This window comes from Rhynchophorus ferrugineus, unplaced genomic scaffold (assembly GCF_030347505.1).
Source record: "Rhynchophorus ferrugineus isolate W39M unplaced genomic scaffold, kcgeb_rfMv2 rfM7, whole genome shotgun sequence".
Lineage (NCBI taxonomy): Eukaryota > Metazoa > Arthropoda > Insecta > Coleoptera > Curculionidae > Rhynchophorus > Rhynchophorus ferrugineus.
The window spans coordinates 2,115,768-2,134,447 of NW_027472586.1; the positions used below are offsets into that span (position 1 = coordinate 2,115,768).

Consider the following 18,680-nt stretch of genomic DNA (forward strand, 5'->3'; position numbering starts at 1 on the left):
TACCTAAAGTGCAGTACGTAACCTCCAGAAAGGAAAAACGCCGTACAAATGAAAGAACCCAATACTGTAGCGGTATCAGACAGAGGCAGCAAGTAGATCAGCGCCAGGTGAACGCACTGGAGACAGCTGAGGTACAGGAGCATCACACCTGGTTAACAAGCAACAATAAACACTATTTCCATTAGAAGAACAACATTTTGTTTACCTATGTAGATGTAGAACCCGTCATAGTTGTTCAAGCTCTGCATATAGAGTCCACACATGGAGTAGCTGGGTATGACAAAGATGAGCCAAATAAATAGAGAGGGAAATATATTTGTGAGAGTCTGGAACAAAAGCGAGCTTTTTTATGAATATGATGGAATCAGATCCGATTACACTGTGTGACAATTTTTTGTTGTTGTGCAATATTAAATTAAACTGTTTTTTTGTCAAATTGTACCTGGTGTTCACAATAACTTAAACGGATTTTTTGTAACATGTACCATTTTAAAGTTATGGTTCCCAACACCGTACACTCGCTGTACCAGATGCTAAGCGATATCTGGCAACACCGCCTTGATTGATGCCCCCCCCCCCACTATTGGGAGCGATCGCTGCGATGCCCGGTGCCGGCCTACCAACCGTTCGTTCAATAGAAAAAATGAGCCATGTATACTGAACAATATTTTGTGAAACTTTCCTGTATTCCAAGTAATATAGCAACCACTGTTAAATCAGCAAAAACTTTTAAGTTTTTCCTGCAGTTTTTTTTGGCCAATCTTTAACTTTATAGTGGTTTTTTTTCTATGATGCCCCACAAAGAGGGAAAACAATATTTCGTGAAACCTTCATGTAGTCCAAGCAATATAGCAATAACTGTTAAATCAGCACAAACCTTCCAGTTCTTTTTGGCCAATCTTTAACTTCATAGTGGTTTTTAATGTCTCTACTGTCCCACAAACAGAGAAAGCAACAATATTTTGTGAAACCTGCCTGTATTCCAAGTAATATAGCAACCACTGTTAAATCAGCAAAAACTTTTCAGTTTTTTCCTGCAGTTCTTTTTGGCCAATCTTTAACTTTATAGTGGTTTTTGGTCTATGATGCCCCACAAAGAGGGAAAACAATATTTCGTGAAACCTTCATGTAGTCCAAGTAATATAGCAACAACTGTAAAATCAGCATAAACCGTCCAGTTTTTTCTTCCAGTTCGTTTTGGCCAATCTTTAACTTCATAGTGGTTTTTAATGTCTCTACTGTCTCACAAACAGAGAAAGCAACAATATTTTGTGAAACTTCCCTGTAGTCCAAGTAATATAACAACCACTGTTAAATCAGCAAAAACTTCAGTTTTTTCCTGTAGTTTTTTTTGCCAATCTTTAACTTTATAGTGGTTTTTGGACTATGATGCCACACAAAGAGGGAAAACAATATTTCGTGAAACCTTCATGTAGTCCAAGCAATATAGCAACAACTGTTAAATCAACACGAACCTTCCAGTTCGTTTTGGCCAATCTTTAACTTCATAGTGGTTTTTAGTGTCTCTACTGTCTCACAAACAGAGAAAGCAACAATATTTTGTGAAACTTCCTTGTAGTCCAAGTAATATAACAACCACTGTTAAATCAGCAAAAACTTCAGTTTTTTCCTGTAGTTTTTTTTGGCCAATCTTTAACTTTATAGTGGTTTTTGGTCTATGATGCCACACAAAGAGGGAAAACAATATTTCGTGAAACCTTCATGTAGTCCAAGCAATATAGCAACAACTGTCAAATCAACACAAACCTTCCAGTTTTCTCTTCCAGTTCGTTTTGGCCAATCTTTAACTTCATAGTGGTTTTTCGTGTCTCTACTGTCTCACAAACAGAGAAAGCAACAATATTTTGTGAAACTTCCCTGTAGTCCAAGTAATATAACAACCACTGTTAAATCAGCAAAAACTTCAGTTTTTTCCTGTAGTTTTTTTTGGCCAATCTTTAACTTTATAGTGGTTTTTGGTCTATGACGCCACACAAAGAGAGAAAACAATATTTCGTGAGACCTTCATGTAGTCCAAGCAATATAACAACAACTGTTAAATCAACACGAACCTTCCAGTTCGTTTTGGCCAATCTTTAACTTCATAGTGGTTTTTAGTGTCTCTACTGTCTCACAAACAGAGAAAGCAACAATATTTTGTGAAACTTCCCTGTAGTCCAAGTAATATAGCAACCACTGTTAAATCAGCAAAAACTTCAGTTTTTTCCTGTAGTTTTTTTGGCCAATCTTTAACTTTATAGTGGTTTTTGGACTATGATGCCACACAAAGAGGGAAAACAATATTTCGTGAAACCTTCATGTAGTCCAAGCAATATAGCAACAACTGTTAAATCAGCACAAACCTTCCAGTTTTGTCTTTGAATTTCATTAAGTCTAAAATTAATTTCATGTTTTCATACGTTTCTTTTAAAATCACTGAATATGCAAGTTTGGTATGGAAGGATATCGGCGGCAATTGTGGAGTAATAGAGCTTTTAAGCGCAAATAGTAATCACACTATTACTAATGAACGTGACGTGTTATGCAGCCATATCAGCAGACAATGTTTTTAACAATAGAATAAGGAATTCAAAACATGTAATCTTATTTACGTTAGAAAAATGTCACACAAGTATAGTTTCTTGATGAGACACCTTGTATATTACCATACCTTTATGAAGATGTAAGTAAATCTTCCATACAGGCCATCTTTGATGTCCCGTTCGACAGTCTTTCTATTCTTCCTGATCTCATTTAAAGTGAGATAGAGCAGCAAGGGCCATGGTGTCAGGCACATGACGCTGTAATGATATCCTGTGAAAGAGAACAATATTATGAATCTATTTTATAATATCTGACCGTGTTGCTTCACCTAATCTATCGTTTAAGACTAGCTGGGGATCTGTGTTGGGCACGTCCCAGAATATAGCTCCCAGTATCAAAGATAACGAGGCGGAGATGATGATGAGGGTGAGCCAGCTGATGAATGTGTGTGGCTGGGTGTATATCATGGCTTTTCTGTAACAACCCCTTTCTTTTTGGCGAGTTTGGATACTAATATTGGTGACGAGGACTCACGTGAACAAGACAAAGGACTGTACAATAGCGTTGGGGCTCTTCACTCCGGACGGTAGGGGTGCTGGTGGTCCCGGATCGCTCATCGGCGGTTGTTTCTGACGGAAGATCTCGCCCAGTTGCTCTATCCGTTGGGATGACTCCAGCATGGCTTCCGCGGACAGGTCATCGAGTGTCACCAGGTCGACTATAATGAAAATTATGGTCTCTCGCCTGTCGTGGGAGCTTTTGGTGAACTTACGGTAATAATCTGAGGGGTTCTTGTAATTCGGGCAGGGATAATCCACCAACGCGAAATATGGCAACATGTCACGTCGTCTGCCGCTGAACATCGTTCTGCCAGCTGACACCAGCAATATCCTGGAGAGCATGGTGAATATCTCGTAGGTGGGTGGATGCAGGGTCAAGATGACGATCCTCCCCAAGGAGTTACCTCCCGCGCCTCCGTTAGCCCACTGTCGCAGGTACCTAAATATTTTAATAACATTTTTTTATACTCTGGACCCGATAAGCTGCCATGGACTCACTCTACGAGGAAGAATGTATCGAAAATGTCCATTCCTCTGGTCGGTTGGTCCAGGACCACGATGTCGGTGTCCTGCAACAGGTGGCAGGCCACGTTCAGTCTACGTCGCTCCGAGATGGTCATTGCCGACACAGCGGTGTTTCGCACTTGCTCCAAACCCAACTCTTCGATGAGCAAATTGATCTGAAATCGAGGACATCCGTGAAAACTCCCATTATCTCGAACGCCATCCATCGATTACCCTGTCGGAAGAACTGATCTTGAGATATCCGAGCTTCTCAGAGGGTTTCTTCAGGTCGTAGTGGAACCTCATGGTCTGCACGGCCGTCATCTCCCTGCACAGGTTGGGATCGCTCTGTGCGTATGCAACCCTACTACGCAAAACGTCCTTCTGAACTCTCTGTCCATTGATCAAGATCTAACAGGGGAAAAACTCTTTCAAAAATATAATTTATAAAAATATACATCGCCATCTAACGTCATTTTTACGAATGTCAAGGACAATAATATAACTACAATAAGTACATTTACTTAAGATTATAACCCATCCAATACAACAATCGACTCTCGTCACCGAAACTTTTGACGTCAGCACGTGGCAATGTTGCCAAATAGATGCAATCGAAAAAAGTATTTAAAAAAAGCGGTTTTAACGAATTTTGCAGACATTTGGCAACATGACCCACTAATATCAACCCAGATTGAATTTCATGGGCTGATTCGGTTACAGACAGTATTCTCTCTCTTTTTAACTAGGATAAAATGAAAGTGAAAAATCGGCTCCAAGTTTAAAATGAATTTTATACTTTTACAAACTGTAATTGGCAATATATTGGACGCCATCTATGACATGAGCCGACTGTTTCGTTGGACGCTTTGACAATTGATCTGTCATTCATATCACTGAAAAAAAACCAGAAATTGCTTAACTTGTGAATTCAAGATCATCAACTCAACTTATATTATATTCTTCAAATGTACGTATAATTTGCAAGAACTGGCAACGTTGCAAATTCAAATCCTTTTGCGTATGCCAGGATTCTCCAGAACTAGACTCTTGTCGAAATGTATACTGGGTGTTACTATGAAGCAAAAATGTATACCTCTCCTTGTGCTGGTCTCCTTCTTCCCGCGATCATGTCCAAGATGGCGGTACCCTCGAGCTCGGACGTGGCCATGACGGCCAACACTTCGCCCCCTCTGGCCTCGAACGATATTTCGCTCAGGAGCAGGTGGTTTCTGGACGCGAAACACGAAGACGTGGCCGATGGCCATAAACTGGTTTGGTTGACCTAAAAATGTTATTTTTTTTAAGCACTAACTTTGTGGTGCCTTTTTAAGGGTTACCTGAAGATGTGGATAAATAAAACCCGGTGTGATGTCATCTTCCTGTCCCATGTAGTCCGATCTGATCACTGACGGTCCTTTCCTGGACGCCGGCATGGAGAACTGACTCTCCGCCTTGGACATGGGCCTACTCATGTGACTGATGACGCTGTGATCGATGTCGTGATGCATATTGTGAGGTCCATGATGTCCGAAATCGGCGATACTGTTCCTACGAGGATCGCGAAGATGAGGGGACACTCCTGCCGGGTGGTACGGCCTGTTGTACTCGCTAGCTAGCAGGTTGGCCTCCGAGACGCTCTTGTTTCTGTTCCATTGACCCGTGCCGGTAGGCCTGATGCCACCCTGCTGCATCGCGGCCAAAGGCAGCGGAGACTGAACTTCCTACAAATTCCAATCGTTCTTTATCAGCGTAGTTTACGGTTTCCCATCCACTCGATAACCAACATTAAATCTGTTCGCTCGATGACCTATTTTCTGCTTTATTAAACTAATTGTCGGCCATTTACTCGTGTGCTGATGCATTACGTGAGCTCAGACAAGGAATGATTACGAACAAAAGTTCAACGTAAAAACAAAAAGATGAAAAAAATGTTTAATTATTAGTAACGCAAAAGGCGTTCACGCCATGTTGCTCAATTTCAGTGCTGATATTATCTTCACAACAAAAATAAATACGTTATTATAGTGTTTTTCTAATAAAATTAGTTTAAATACATGTTGGTTATATAGGCAACCAGATATATAGCACAAACAACATTTATATAATTTTGGAGTACTTTTCGATAATTTTAAATGAAGCATTGTCATATAACATTTTTTGTGCTGAAATTGTATCTTTTGTAGGTTGTATTCTCACATAAGAATAAAAGCTAATAATAGTAGAGGCACTTTTGACATCTTAACGGAACTAAACGTCATTATTTGGCCAATTAACTACTTGTTATCGTTTTTTTTTGTTATTCGATTCTAACGGAGCACTACGACAATAGAAAGCGCCGAGAAAATAATAGAGGGTGTGTCCTACCCCTTGATGGTAAGGATGGGCGTTCTGCATCCGGAAATCCGGGTCCGATCGATATTTCCGGTTATTCTTGTATTGATTGGTTGTCTCGTTGTCGCTGCTATCATAACCGGAAGAGCCCTCGCGGGGTCCCCTGCTGCCCATTTTCTGTCCTCTGTAATAACACACATCAATTAGACGTAATCAAACTATTCGGTACATAAAATCGTGTTTTATAACGTGTTTAAACGTTTTTTATAAAATCGTGTAACATATTAGTGCAATGAATCATCTCGAAAATTACTTAATATAATATAATTGTTTCCTAACTACGTGATTATTATAAAATGAAATAAAGCATGGGTTTATATATATCTTATATAATATACATTACAATATTTACGGAATTTATTGACAGTTCTTAACACATAGTTAATTAAGTCTGACGTTTTATTGCCAAACATAACCGAAATTATAGTATTTCAATCGCCAACTGTCAAAACAATAGAATAAAATAATAAATTCTCAATAAAACATGCGGTTGCCTATCGTTAATGTTGTAAACTGTAATAAAAAACGTGTTAAAACTTTTTCAAACGCCCCAATAAAAGGAAACCAATTAATTTCGACCATAACATCGATTATATAATGCGTAGTTCGAGTATGTGAACGAATAAAAAAATATACGTTAATAATCCGTAAGAAAGTGTTTTGAAAGTTGTTCTGGCTCTTCGAATACACCACAAAATAACACGCCTATAAAACTGGTATAGGTTTAATAGAACAACCAAAGCGAATTTATACGATCGATCTTATCGGATACAGGGCGTTTGAAAATAGCCACCGGGTTTTAGTAACTGTCAACGTCAGAGACGTCAGTATAGACGAATAATTTCGTATAAATAGTGAAATATATCAACTGTCAGTTGTCTGTTGTCCATTGTTTTTTTTATAGAAAATAAAATCTATATATTTTGTTATGCATAACCTAACTTTTTGTTGACGTATGAATAAAAACATAAATAATGATCGGTAAAGTAGAAAACTTTGACTATCAATGATTGTTATTGATAAATTAAGGCTGTTTTACCTGTTTTGTGGTCGTATAGTCGAAGCATTTCGTATAAATTGTTGGGGTGTACCTCTTCCAGACCTGTTGGATCCATTATGGTTGGGAGGAAAGACACGAGGCAATCCAAACTTGAGGTATGTATACATATTAGAACCCAGCGCTGACCTGGACGAAAATATCAACGATAAAAACGCGTTTTACAGCCACGATTTCAGTTTATTTACTTGGGACCGTATCGTGGATGAGTCAAGATGGATTGCACGGTGGTGTCCCTGAGCTGGAAGTTCCCGTACGGGAGGGGACTCTTATCGGTGGACCCTAGAGCGCTATCCGTGAAGTCGGAATTCAGGTTTTGCCTGTAAACGATGCTACGATCAGTAGGAATTCGATAGGAACCAACTGGATCGCGATAACGAACCTATATATCGACCAAGCGTGTAAATCCTCAGACGCCGAGCCGGAGAAAGCTCGGGAATCTGGATTCGATGGCACCGAATACTTGCGCTCCATCTCGAAACCTTGGGACCCCCCTCCTTGGGAGGGCGTACGACTGCGGACCATCCTGCGATGGGAATGAGCTGCTATCTGTTATCTGCAACAAAAAAACGTATGTCAATGTGTTGATTGATCAAATCTAACCTAATTCTTTTTCATAATCAATTTGTGTAGTAGTGAAGTGAGGGTTCTTTATAATTTCAATGGTTTATGGCGAAAAATCATATACATCACTCAATTCGGCCTAGGGATGTCGCAAAGTATCGATATATCTATATTTTTCTTGAAATGTATCGATATTCTTGGGCGATATTTTTCTGGCCGATGTATCGATATTTAAAAAATAAAGTATCTTTTCCATTAAAATAATTGTATTTTCTTCAAAATTAGTTCTGACTTCGACATTCGAACCAAGACTGTTAACCTGAAGCATTCCCTTGATGCCTGCAAACAGCCAGTAGTTACTGAGTGCTAGATATGGACTGTATGGCGGGTAGGGAAACAACTCATGCAGCTTGATTATATTTTTCATCGACTTGTATTTGGAAATGAACAAAAATTGTCTTACTAAGACCACCGTAGTTCCTAAACTAATTGTTAGATTGCGATGAAATTTTGACATATGTCGTTTGAAGTTTAGTACTATTAAGTTAGGGATGCCGAACAAATATCGATATTTCGGCCGATATATCGGTATTTTTGTTAGCCGATATTTTCCGGGATATTATTGTTAAAATGTCGATATTTTTAATGAAAATTAAAAATTAGTTACCAAAAACTCTAGAAAACTATCGGACATCTTTCAAGATTCTCCTCATTCGAAAGCCGAAAGTCAAAACATTTTTGACCTCGAAAATTAGGGCTGAGGTAAACTATCGATATTTTTCATTAACATTTAAAATTAAGTACCAAAAAAAATCTAGAGAACTATTAAACTTTTTTCAAGATTCTACACTCTGAATTTCAAAAGATTTTTGGCTTTGGCCTCGAAAATTAGTGCTGTTGTAAATATATCGATATTTTACATGAATATTTAAAATTAAATAACCAAAAACGCTAGAGAAGTATCGAACTTTTTTGAAGATTCTCTTCCACGAATTTCAAAACATTTATAGCCTCGAAAATTAGGGCTGTGGTAAATTATCGATATTTTACATGAACTTTTAAAATTAAATAATCAAAAACTCTAGAGAGGTATCGAACTTTTTTTCAAGATTCTCTTCCACGAATTTCAAAACATTTTTGGGCTCGAAAATTAGGGCTGTGGTAAATTATCGATATTTTTTGTGTCTTTAAAATTGAGTACCAAAAACCCTAGAGAAATATCGAACTCTTTTCCGAATTTCAAAACATTTTTGACCTGGAAAATTAGGACTGTGGCAAAAAAATATCGATATTTTTAAACCGGCATACTTAATTGACAGATCTATTCAATTTTTTTTATAGAGAACAAGGCCTAATCTCCTTATTAAGCCGAAAATCTAGATATCTATGATTAGATAAAGAAAACCTCTATAATCGGTCCTTTTTTATACAGTACGGAACCTAACATTCCTATATTATTCGTCTAAGTAGGTTAAAATAATAATAAAACAATTTTTTATGGTTTTACATTGAAAATCTAGTAAGCCATGATTAAGTGGACGATGAAAAACTACACAAATATCACGATTTATCACAGTTGAGTGCTAAATGCCCGGGCTATTAACGAAACGACAATGGTGGATAACTAGCAAGTTTCTTTACTTTCTCGGTCGGTATTTTAATTGTCGTTACAATGGAAAAATGTGGGCAAATATATTAATATATCGTGACAGTCGTGAAGTTGGGCATCGGCGACAAGGTCCTTGGCTATTTGGAATGGTTTCTTTATACGGTTTCTCCGTGTTTTGGCGTTTCTTTTAACAAAAGCTGTTTTAAACTTGTTAACGCTCTTCAGCTTTATATATTACTCGTTAATTAACAAACTTCAAATAAATTTTAGTAACATTAAGTTTTTAGGTTAGTTATATATGTACATACAACATTATAAAAACTGTCAATGTCAGAAACGGTTTTTGTTCAGTTGTTATAATAATTTATTTTATATTAAAAACAAAAATCCTTGTGTTTTGTGATGCATAACCTAACATATTATGACACATGAATAAAAACACGAATAATGATCGGTAAAGTAGGGAACTTTGGCTATTGATGATTGTTATTGACAAGTAAGGTTATTTATGAGGTATTTGACTATTTGGAAGGGTTTTTTATTCGGTCTTTTCATTTTTCTCTTGTTAAAATTGTTGTTCAGATTTATTTATTATTGAAATCAATTTTAGTAACGTTTAATTTTTAGGTTAGTTTTGAAATTTCATTAGCTAGTATAAAACAACGATTATTAAGGCAGCTAGATCGTTAATTTCAGATTGAATGGTAGCGAACAATGTCGAATTTTGCGCAATGGTCAGCGGATGAATCGCCATGTACTTTCTAAAGCATTAAATTGGGAAGGTTATGGAGCTGGTAGTTATTTGTTTGCTGATGTTGAACAGAATTAATTAGTTTCGGATTCGATCTGAAAAATTAGTTTCGAAGATGTCCCACCTACCTTTAGAAGTTTATTAATAAAAATCCACTTATTTTTTTATTATATAATTATAATTATTATTATATTATTATTATATATTATATAATAATTATAATCCATCAGCTTGCGATTATTTGAGAGCAAATGACAGACAAAACCTTGAAAATGACAAAATATCATAAAATTTCAGAAGCACTCTCAAAATATACGTATTTTGGTGCGGGATAAACGAAAATCCTGGTTAAAATGCTCTAGTATGTATAGTTTTCAAGATATATCACATAAACAGAAATCAACTCATTTTTCGAAAATACATTTTTCATTATATAACTCAAGAACTAAAGGTTATAAAAAATTCAATTTACAACTATTCAATTCAGCGTAAAATTCTTTATAATCTATATAATTTCCATTAACTTGTGATAATTTCACAGGAAACGACAGCAAAAATATTGAAAATGGCAAAAAATCGCAAAATTTCACGACTATATGTATGGAAAAAGTACTAAAATATTGTACCCTTCGGTTATGGACAAAACTCTCAGAATATGGGTATTTTGGTGCGAGATAAACGAAAATCCAGGTTAAAATGTTCTAGAATGTATAGTTTTCAAGATATATCACATAAACATAAATCAACTCATTTTCCGAAAATACATTTTTCCTCATATAACTCAAAAACTAAAGGTTATAGAAAATTCAATTTACAACCATTCGATTCAGCGTAAAATTCTTTATATTCCCTGTAATTTTCATTAACTTGTGATAATTTGACAGGAAACGACAGCATAAATATTGAAAATGGCAAAAAATCGCAAAATTTCACGACTATATGTATGAAAAAAGTACTACAAAATTGTACCCTTCGGATATGGGCAAAACTCTCAGAATATATGTATTTTGGAGCGAGATAAACGAAAATCCAGGTTAAAATGCTCTAGAATGTATAGTTTTCAAGATATATCACATAAACAGAAATCAACTCATTTTTCGAAAATATATTTTTCCTCATATAACTCAAAAACTAAAGGTTATAGAAAATTCAATTTACAACCATTCGATTCAGCGTAAAATTCTTTATATTCCCTGTAATTTTCATTAACTTGCCATAATTTGACAGGAAACGACAGCAAAAATATTGAAAATGGCAAAAAATCGCAAAATTTCACGACTATATGTATGGAAAAAGTACTACAAAATTGTACCCTTCGGATATGGGCAAAACTCTCAGAATATATGTATTTTGGAGCGAGATAAACGAAAATCCAGGTTAAAATGCTCTAGAATGTATAGTTTTCAAGATATATCACATAAACAGAAATCAACTCATTTTTCGAAAATATATTTTTCCTCATATAACTCAAAAACTAAAGGTTATAGAAAATTCAATTTACAACCATTCGATTCAGCGTAAAATTCTTTATATTCCCTGTAATTTTCATTAACTTGCCATAATTTGACAGGAAACGACAGCAAAAATATTGAAAATGGCAAAAAATCGCAAAATTTCACGACTATATGTATGGAAAAAGTACTACAAAATTGTACCCTTCGGATATGGGCAAAACTCTCAGAATATATGTATTTTGGTGCGAGATAAACGAAAATCCAGGTTAAAATGCTCTAGAATGTATAGTTTTCAAGATATATCACATAAACCGAAATCAAATCATTTTTCGAAAATACATTTTTCATAATATAACTCAAAAACTAAAGGTTACAGAAAATTTAATTTACAACCATTCGATTCAGCGCAAAATTCTTTATAATCTATATAATTTCCATTAACTTGTGATAATTTGGCAGGAAACGACAGCAAAAATATTGAAAATGACAAAAAATCGCAAAATTTCACGACTATATATATGGAAAAAGTACTAAAAAATTGTACCCTTCGGATATGGGCAAAACTCTCAGAATATATGTATTTTGGTGCGAGATAAACGAAAATCCAGATTAAAATGCTCTAGAATGTATAGTTTTCAAGATATATCACATAAACATAAATCAACTCATTTTCCGAAAATACATTTTTCCTCATATAACTCAAAAACTAAAGGCTATAGAAAATTTAATTTACAACCACTCGATTCAGCGTAAAATTCTTTATATTCCCTGTAATTTTCATTAACTTCTGATAAGTTAACATGAAACGACAGCAAAAATATTGAAAATGGCAAAAAATCGCAAAATTTCACGACTATATGTATGGAAAAAGTACTAAAAAATTGTACCCTTCGGATATGGGCAAAACTCTCAGAATATATGTATTTTGGTGCGAGATAAACGAAAATCCAGGTTAAAATGCTCTAGAATGTATAGTTTTCAAGATATATCACATAAACAGAAATCAAATCATTTTTCGAAAATACATTTTTCCTCATATAACTCAAAAACTAAAGGTTATAGAAAATTCAATTTACAACCATTCGATTCAGCGTAAAATTCTTTGTAATCTGTGTCATTTCCATTAACTTGTGATAATTTGGCAGGAAACGACAGCAAAAATATTGAAAATGGCAAAAAATCGCAAAATTTGACATGGACAAAACTCTCAGAATATATGTATTTTGGTGCGAGATAAACGAAAATCCAGGTTAAAATGACAGAAATCATATCATTTTCGAAAATACATTTTTCCTCATATAACTCAAAAACTAAAGGCTATAGAAAATTTAATTTACAACCACTCGATTCAGCGTAAAATTCTTTATATTTCCTGTAATTTTCATTAACTTCTGATAAGTTAACATGAAACGACAGCAAAAATATTGAAAATGGCAAAAAATCGCAAAATTTCACGACTATATGTATGGAAAAAGTACTACCAAATTGTACCCTTCGGATATGGGCAAAACTCTCAGAATATATGTATTTTGGTGCGAGATAAACGAAAATCCAGGTTAAAATGCTCTAGAATGTATAGTTTTCAAGATATATCACATAAACAGAAATCAAATCATTTTCCGAAAATACATTTTTCATTATATAACTCAAAAACTAAAGGTTATAGAAAATTCAATTTACAACCATTCGATTCAGCGTAAAATTCTTTGTAAGCTGTGTAATTTCCATTAACTTGTGATAATTTGGCAGGAAACGACAGCAAAAATATTGAAAATGGCAAAAAATCGCAACATTTGACGACTATATATATAGAAAAAGTACTAAAAATTGTACCCTTCGGTTATGGACAAATCTCTCAGAATATATGTATTTTGGTGCGAGATAAACGAAAATCCAGGTTAAAATGCTCTAGAATGTATAGTTTTCAAGATATATCACATAAACATAAATCAACTCATTTTCCAAAAATATATTTTTCCTCATATAACTCAAAAACTAAAGCTTATAGAAAATTCAATTTACAACCATTCGATTCAGCGTAAAATTCTTTATATTCCCTGTAATTTTCATTAACTTGCCATAATTTGACAGGAAACGACAGAAAAAATATTGAAAATGGCAAAAAATCGCAAAATTTCACGACTATAGGTATGGAAAAAGTACTACAAAATTGTACCCTTCGGATATGGGCAAAACTCTCAGAATATATGTATTTTGGAGTGAGATAAACGAAAATCCAGGTTAAAATGCTCTAGAATGTATAGTTTTCAAGATATATCACATAAACATAAATCAAATCATTTTCCGAAAATACATTTTTCCTCATATAACTCAAAAACTAAAGGTTACAGAAAATTTAATTTACAGCTATTCGATTCAGCGCAAAATTCTTTATAATCTATATAATTTCCATTAACTTGTGATAATTTGGCAGGAAACGACAGCAAAAATATTGAAAATGGCAAAAAATCGCAAAATTTCACGACTATATATATGGAAAAAGTACTAAAAAATTGTACCCTTCGGATATGGGCAAAACTCTCAGAATATATGTATTTTGGTGCGAGATAAACGAAAATCCAGGTTAAAATGTTCTAGAATGTATAGTTTTCAAGATATATCACATAAACATAAATCAACTCATTTTCCGAAAATACATTTTTCCTCATATAACTCAAAAACTAAAGGTTATAGAAAATTCAATTTACAACCATTCGATTCAGCGCAAAATTCTTTATAATCTATATAATTTCCATTAACTTGTGATAATTTGGCAGGAAACGACAGCAAAAATATTGAAAATGACAAAAAATCGCAAAATTTCACGACTATATATATGGAAAAAGTACTAAAAAATTGTACCCTTCGGATATGGGCAAAACTCTCAGAATATATGTATTTTGGTACGAGATACACGAAAATCCAGGTTAAAATGCTCTAGAATGTATAGTTTTCAAGATATATCACATAAAGAGATATCAAATCATTTTTCGAAAATAAATTTTCATTATATAACTCAAAAGCTAAAGGCCATAGAAAATTAATTTTACAACCATTCGATTCAGCGCAAAATTCTTTGCAATCTGTGTTCAATTTTCATTAACTTGTGACAACAAAAGAAAATTACAGGAAAAATATTGAAAATAGTAACAAAACTCAACGATATCTGATATGGAATTAATTTTAACCATCCATTGATCGAAAAACGTCCAAAACGGTAAAGTGATTTTACAGCAAGACAAGCCGGTCAAGGAGGCATTGAAAGCTCTTAGATGGGACGTATTATCGCATCCACCCTACTCTCCAGACCTTGTCCTGTCCGACTATCAACTTTGCGCATTGGGACACGCGCTTACAAAGCCGCACCACGCCAATTTCTAAGTTAGAAAATGGCTCGATGAATGGTTTTACTCATAAGACAAAGAATTTTTTAGGATGGCATCCGCAAATTGCCTCTGATATAGGCAACATGTATACAATCAAATGGCAAATACCATTGAATAAATACATTTTTCCATTTTCGCGTAGATTTTTTCCGAAGAAACCGGTAATGACTTTCCGGTATACCCGGTAAATCCTTTAAAATTAATATACAGACCTGATAGGAAAACCCGAACTTATCCTATCACCAACTCAATACCTAAGGAATTCGCTGGCATCATGACATAAAATCGTCGATACGAGCAAAACGACCAAAGAGACAGCGACCAAGGCTAACGAAAAGTACCGAGTACCTGACTGGTACCGAGCTCCACGCAATCAAGCGCGGGTCGGTTGGTCCCTAACCCAAAGGCTTTCGGTTCTGGTTACGCTTTTCAGGCATCCGCTGCCGACGAAGTAATCATATCGCCCGAGACCAGCGTCTTGTAAACGAAATAGCCCGGCGCTGCAGTCGCCAGAAGGCAGCCGGCCAGTCAGTAACCTCTCTCAAGGCCACGAAAATGGCGATATTGCTGAAACGACCTCATCCCGAGCCTTCGTGCTCCAATATACGCGGTTGTTGCGGCGATCTTTACGGTTTTCGGGGATCTTACTCGTTCTCTCTCGTCGTTTTGTTGATTTTTCTGTGGAATTCGACCGATTCTCCCGATAATTCGAACCAGATCATTCGGATTTAACACGAATCTGTCTAACGGAGTGAAAGAACAACATTCCTTCGTAGTAACTTGTTCCCTGTGGGTTGTTTATTGTTTTGATACTGAATTAGTGAAGAATTATATTACATTAAACGCGAATCGTGCTATTATTGGCCTATAAATTAATTTTAAATGACAATATGTGTCATTTCGTCGAAGTGTGAAGAAAAATGTGTTCGATTGCGTTGAAGAAAAGGCGGCTGAAGATCATCGAATGCTGTATGAAGTTTACGACAACTACGCTCAATCGATCTCAATAAGTGAATATTGGTTTCAACGATTTAAACGCGCTGACTTTGACACCGAAGACAGAAACCGTTCTGGGGACATTACTCGACAATGACGCGTGTAAAACACAAGAAGAATATGTAGAATTATGTAGGGAGTAATACAAGAAACTATTTCCAATTGCTTGAAGGCCACGGGAATGTTCCAAAAGCTTGGATCTTTTGTACTGGACGAATTGAAGCCAAGAACGTTGAAAAGCGTTTGGTCATGTGTGAAATGCTACTTCAGTGGTAAGGTTTCTTGCGTCGTATACTGTTCTGGTAATGAGACGTGGATGCATTGCGATAAAAAGCGAGAAAAATCACGGGGGCCATCTTGAGTAGCCTTGGCTTCAAGCTAACATTCTGTATTTGGTGGATCAGCATCAATGGGTATCGCTGTCGACTACAATTGATTCGAATGGGTTAAGAACTGCATGAAAAATGGATGCAATATGAGCAAAGACACAGCAAGGCTCGACCACATGTTACCAAACCGGCGAAAACATACTTGGAACTATCGAAGTACTACTCCACCCGCCGTATTCTCCAGACCCTGCTCCCTCTGAATACTATTTGTTCCGACATATGAGTCGTGACCTTTCTGAGCAGTATGGAAAAAGTGCTAAAAAATTGTACCCTTCGGATATGGGCAAAACTCTCAGAATATATGTATTTTGGTGCGAGATAAACGAAAATCCAGTTTAAAATGCTCTAGAATGTTTTCAAGATATATCTCATAAACAGAATTCAACTCATTTTTCGAAAATACATTTTTCATTATATAACTCAAAAACTAAAGGTTATAGAAAATTCAATTTACAACCATTCGATTCAGCGTAAAATTCTTTATATTCCCTGTAATTTTCATTAACTTGTGATAATTTAACAGGAAACGACAGCAAAAATATTGAAAATGGCAAAAAATCGCAAAATTTCACGACTATATGTATGGAAAAAGTACTACAAAATTGTACCCTTCGGATATGGGCAAAACTCTCAGAATATATGTATTTTGGTGCGAGATAAACGAAAATCCAGGTTAAAATGCTCTAGAATGTATAGTTTTCAAGATATATCACATAAACAGAAATCAACTCATTTTTCGAAAATATATTTTTCCTCATATAACTCAAAAACTAAAGGTTATAGAAAATTCAATTTACAACCGTTCGATTCAGCGTAAAATTCTTTATATTCCCTGTAATTTTCATTAACTTGTGATAAGTTGACATGAAACGACAGCAAAAATATTGAAAATGGCAAAAAATCGCAAAATTTCACGACTATATATATGGAAAAAGTACTAAAAAATTGTACCCTTCGGATATGGGCAAAACTCTCAGAATATATGTATTTTGGAGCAAGATAAACGAAAATCCAGGTTAAAATGCTCTAGAATGTATAATTTTCAAGATATATCACATAAACAGAAATCAACTCATTTTTCGAAAATATATTTTTCCTCATATAACTCAAAAACTAAAGGTTATAGAAAATTCAATTTACAACCATTCGATTCAGCGTAAAATTCTTTGTAAGCTGTGTAATTTCCATTAACTTATGATAAGTTGACAGTAAACGACAGCAAAAATATTGAAAATGGCAAAAAATCGCAAAATTTCACGACTATATATATGGAAAAAGTACTAAAAAATTGTACCCTTCGGATATGGGCAAAACTCTCAGAATATATGTATTTTGGTGCGAGATAAACGAGAATCCAAGTTAAAATGCTCTAGAATGTATAGTTTTCAAGATATATCACATAAACAGAAATCAAATCATTTTCATTAACTAAAGGTTATAGAAAATTCAATTTACAACCATTCGATTCAGCGTAAAATTCTTTGTAAGCTGTGCCATAATTTGACAGGAAACGACAGCAAAAATATTGAAAATGGCAAAAAATCGCAAAATTTCACGACTATATGTATGGAAAAAGTACTACAAAATTGTACCCTTCGGATATGGGCAAAACTCTCAGAATATATGTATTTTGGAGCAAGATAAACAAAAATCCAGGTTAAAATGCTCTAGAATGTATAATTTTCAAGATATATCACATAAACAGAAATCAACTCATTTTTCGAAAATACATTTTTCCTCATATAACTCAAAAACTAAAGGTTATAGAAAATTCAATTTACAACCATTCGATTCAGCGTAAAATTCTTTATATTCCCTGTAATTTTCATTAACTTGTGATAATTTGACAGGAAACGACAGCATAAATATTGAAAATGGCAAAAAATCGCAATATTTCACGACTATATATATGGAAAAAGTACTACAAAATTGTACCCTTCGAATATGGGCAAAACTCTCAGAATATATGTATTTTGGTGCGAGATAAACGAAAATCCAGGTTAAAATGCTCTAGAATGTATAGTTTTCAAGATATATCACATAAACAGAAATCAACTCATTTTTCGAAAATACATTTTTCCTCATATAACTCGAAAACTAAAGGCTATAGAAAATTCAGTTTACAACCATTCGATTCAGCGTAAAATTCTTTATATTCGAAATATTATTCCACCCGCCGTATTCTCCCGACCCTGCTCCCTCTGATTACTATTTGTTCCGACATATGAGTCGTGACCTTTCTGAGCAGTGTTCGCTTCTTATGAAGATAACAAAAACATCGACCGATTCGTGGATATCCTCAAAAGATACGTCTTCGTTCAAGTTTTTTAGAGATGGAATCAGTAAATTGCATGAAAGATGGTGAAAAAATACTGGCGATGGACAATACTTTGAATAAAATACATCGTACCGATTTTTCACAATAAAACTAACTTTAAAACTAATTTATAGGCCAATATGTCGCGTTTATCA

The 18,680-nt window shown here is 34.9% G+C and overlaps 1 protein-coding gene across 2 annotated transcripts in view; it reads right to left on the reverse strand.

Annotated features, from left to right (window-relative positions):
• The window catches only part of LOC143200142 (ATP-binding cassette sub-family G member 8), a 46,222-nt gene that overhangs the window by 1,861 nt on the left and 25,681 nt on the right, over positions 1-18,680 (reverse strand). For both annotated transcript variants that reach the window (XM_076410521.1, XM_076410520.1), the window contains exons 2-15: positions 7,442-7,615; positions 7,248-7,379; positions 7,042-7,188; positions 5,976-6,126; positions 4,949-5,332; positions 4,705-4,893; positions 3,843-4,019; positions 3,603-3,784; positions 3,317-3,543; positions 3,079-3,262; positions 2,873-3,018; positions 2,672-2,814; positions 206-326; positions 4-148 (exon numbers count right to left, since the gene is read on the reverse strand). In XM_076410521.1, the coding sequence (XP_076266636.1) occupies positions 4-148; positions 206-326; positions 2,672-2,814; positions 2,873-3,018; positions 3,079-3,262; positions 3,317-3,543; positions 3,603-3,784; positions 3,843-4,019; positions 4,705-4,893; positions 4,949-5,332; positions 5,976-6,126; positions 7,042-7,188; positions 7,248-7,379; positions 7,442-7,584 (2,471 nt within the window). In that variant the 5' untranslated portion in view covers positions 7,585-7,615. The remainder of the gene's footprint in view (positions 1-3; positions 149-205; positions 327-2,671; positions 2,815-2,872; positions 3,019-3,078; positions 3,263-3,316; positions 3,544-3,602; positions 3,785-3,842; positions 4,020-4,704; positions 4,894-4,948; positions 5,333-5,975; positions 6,127-7,041; positions 7,189-7,247; positions 7,380-7,441; positions 7,616-18,680) is intronic.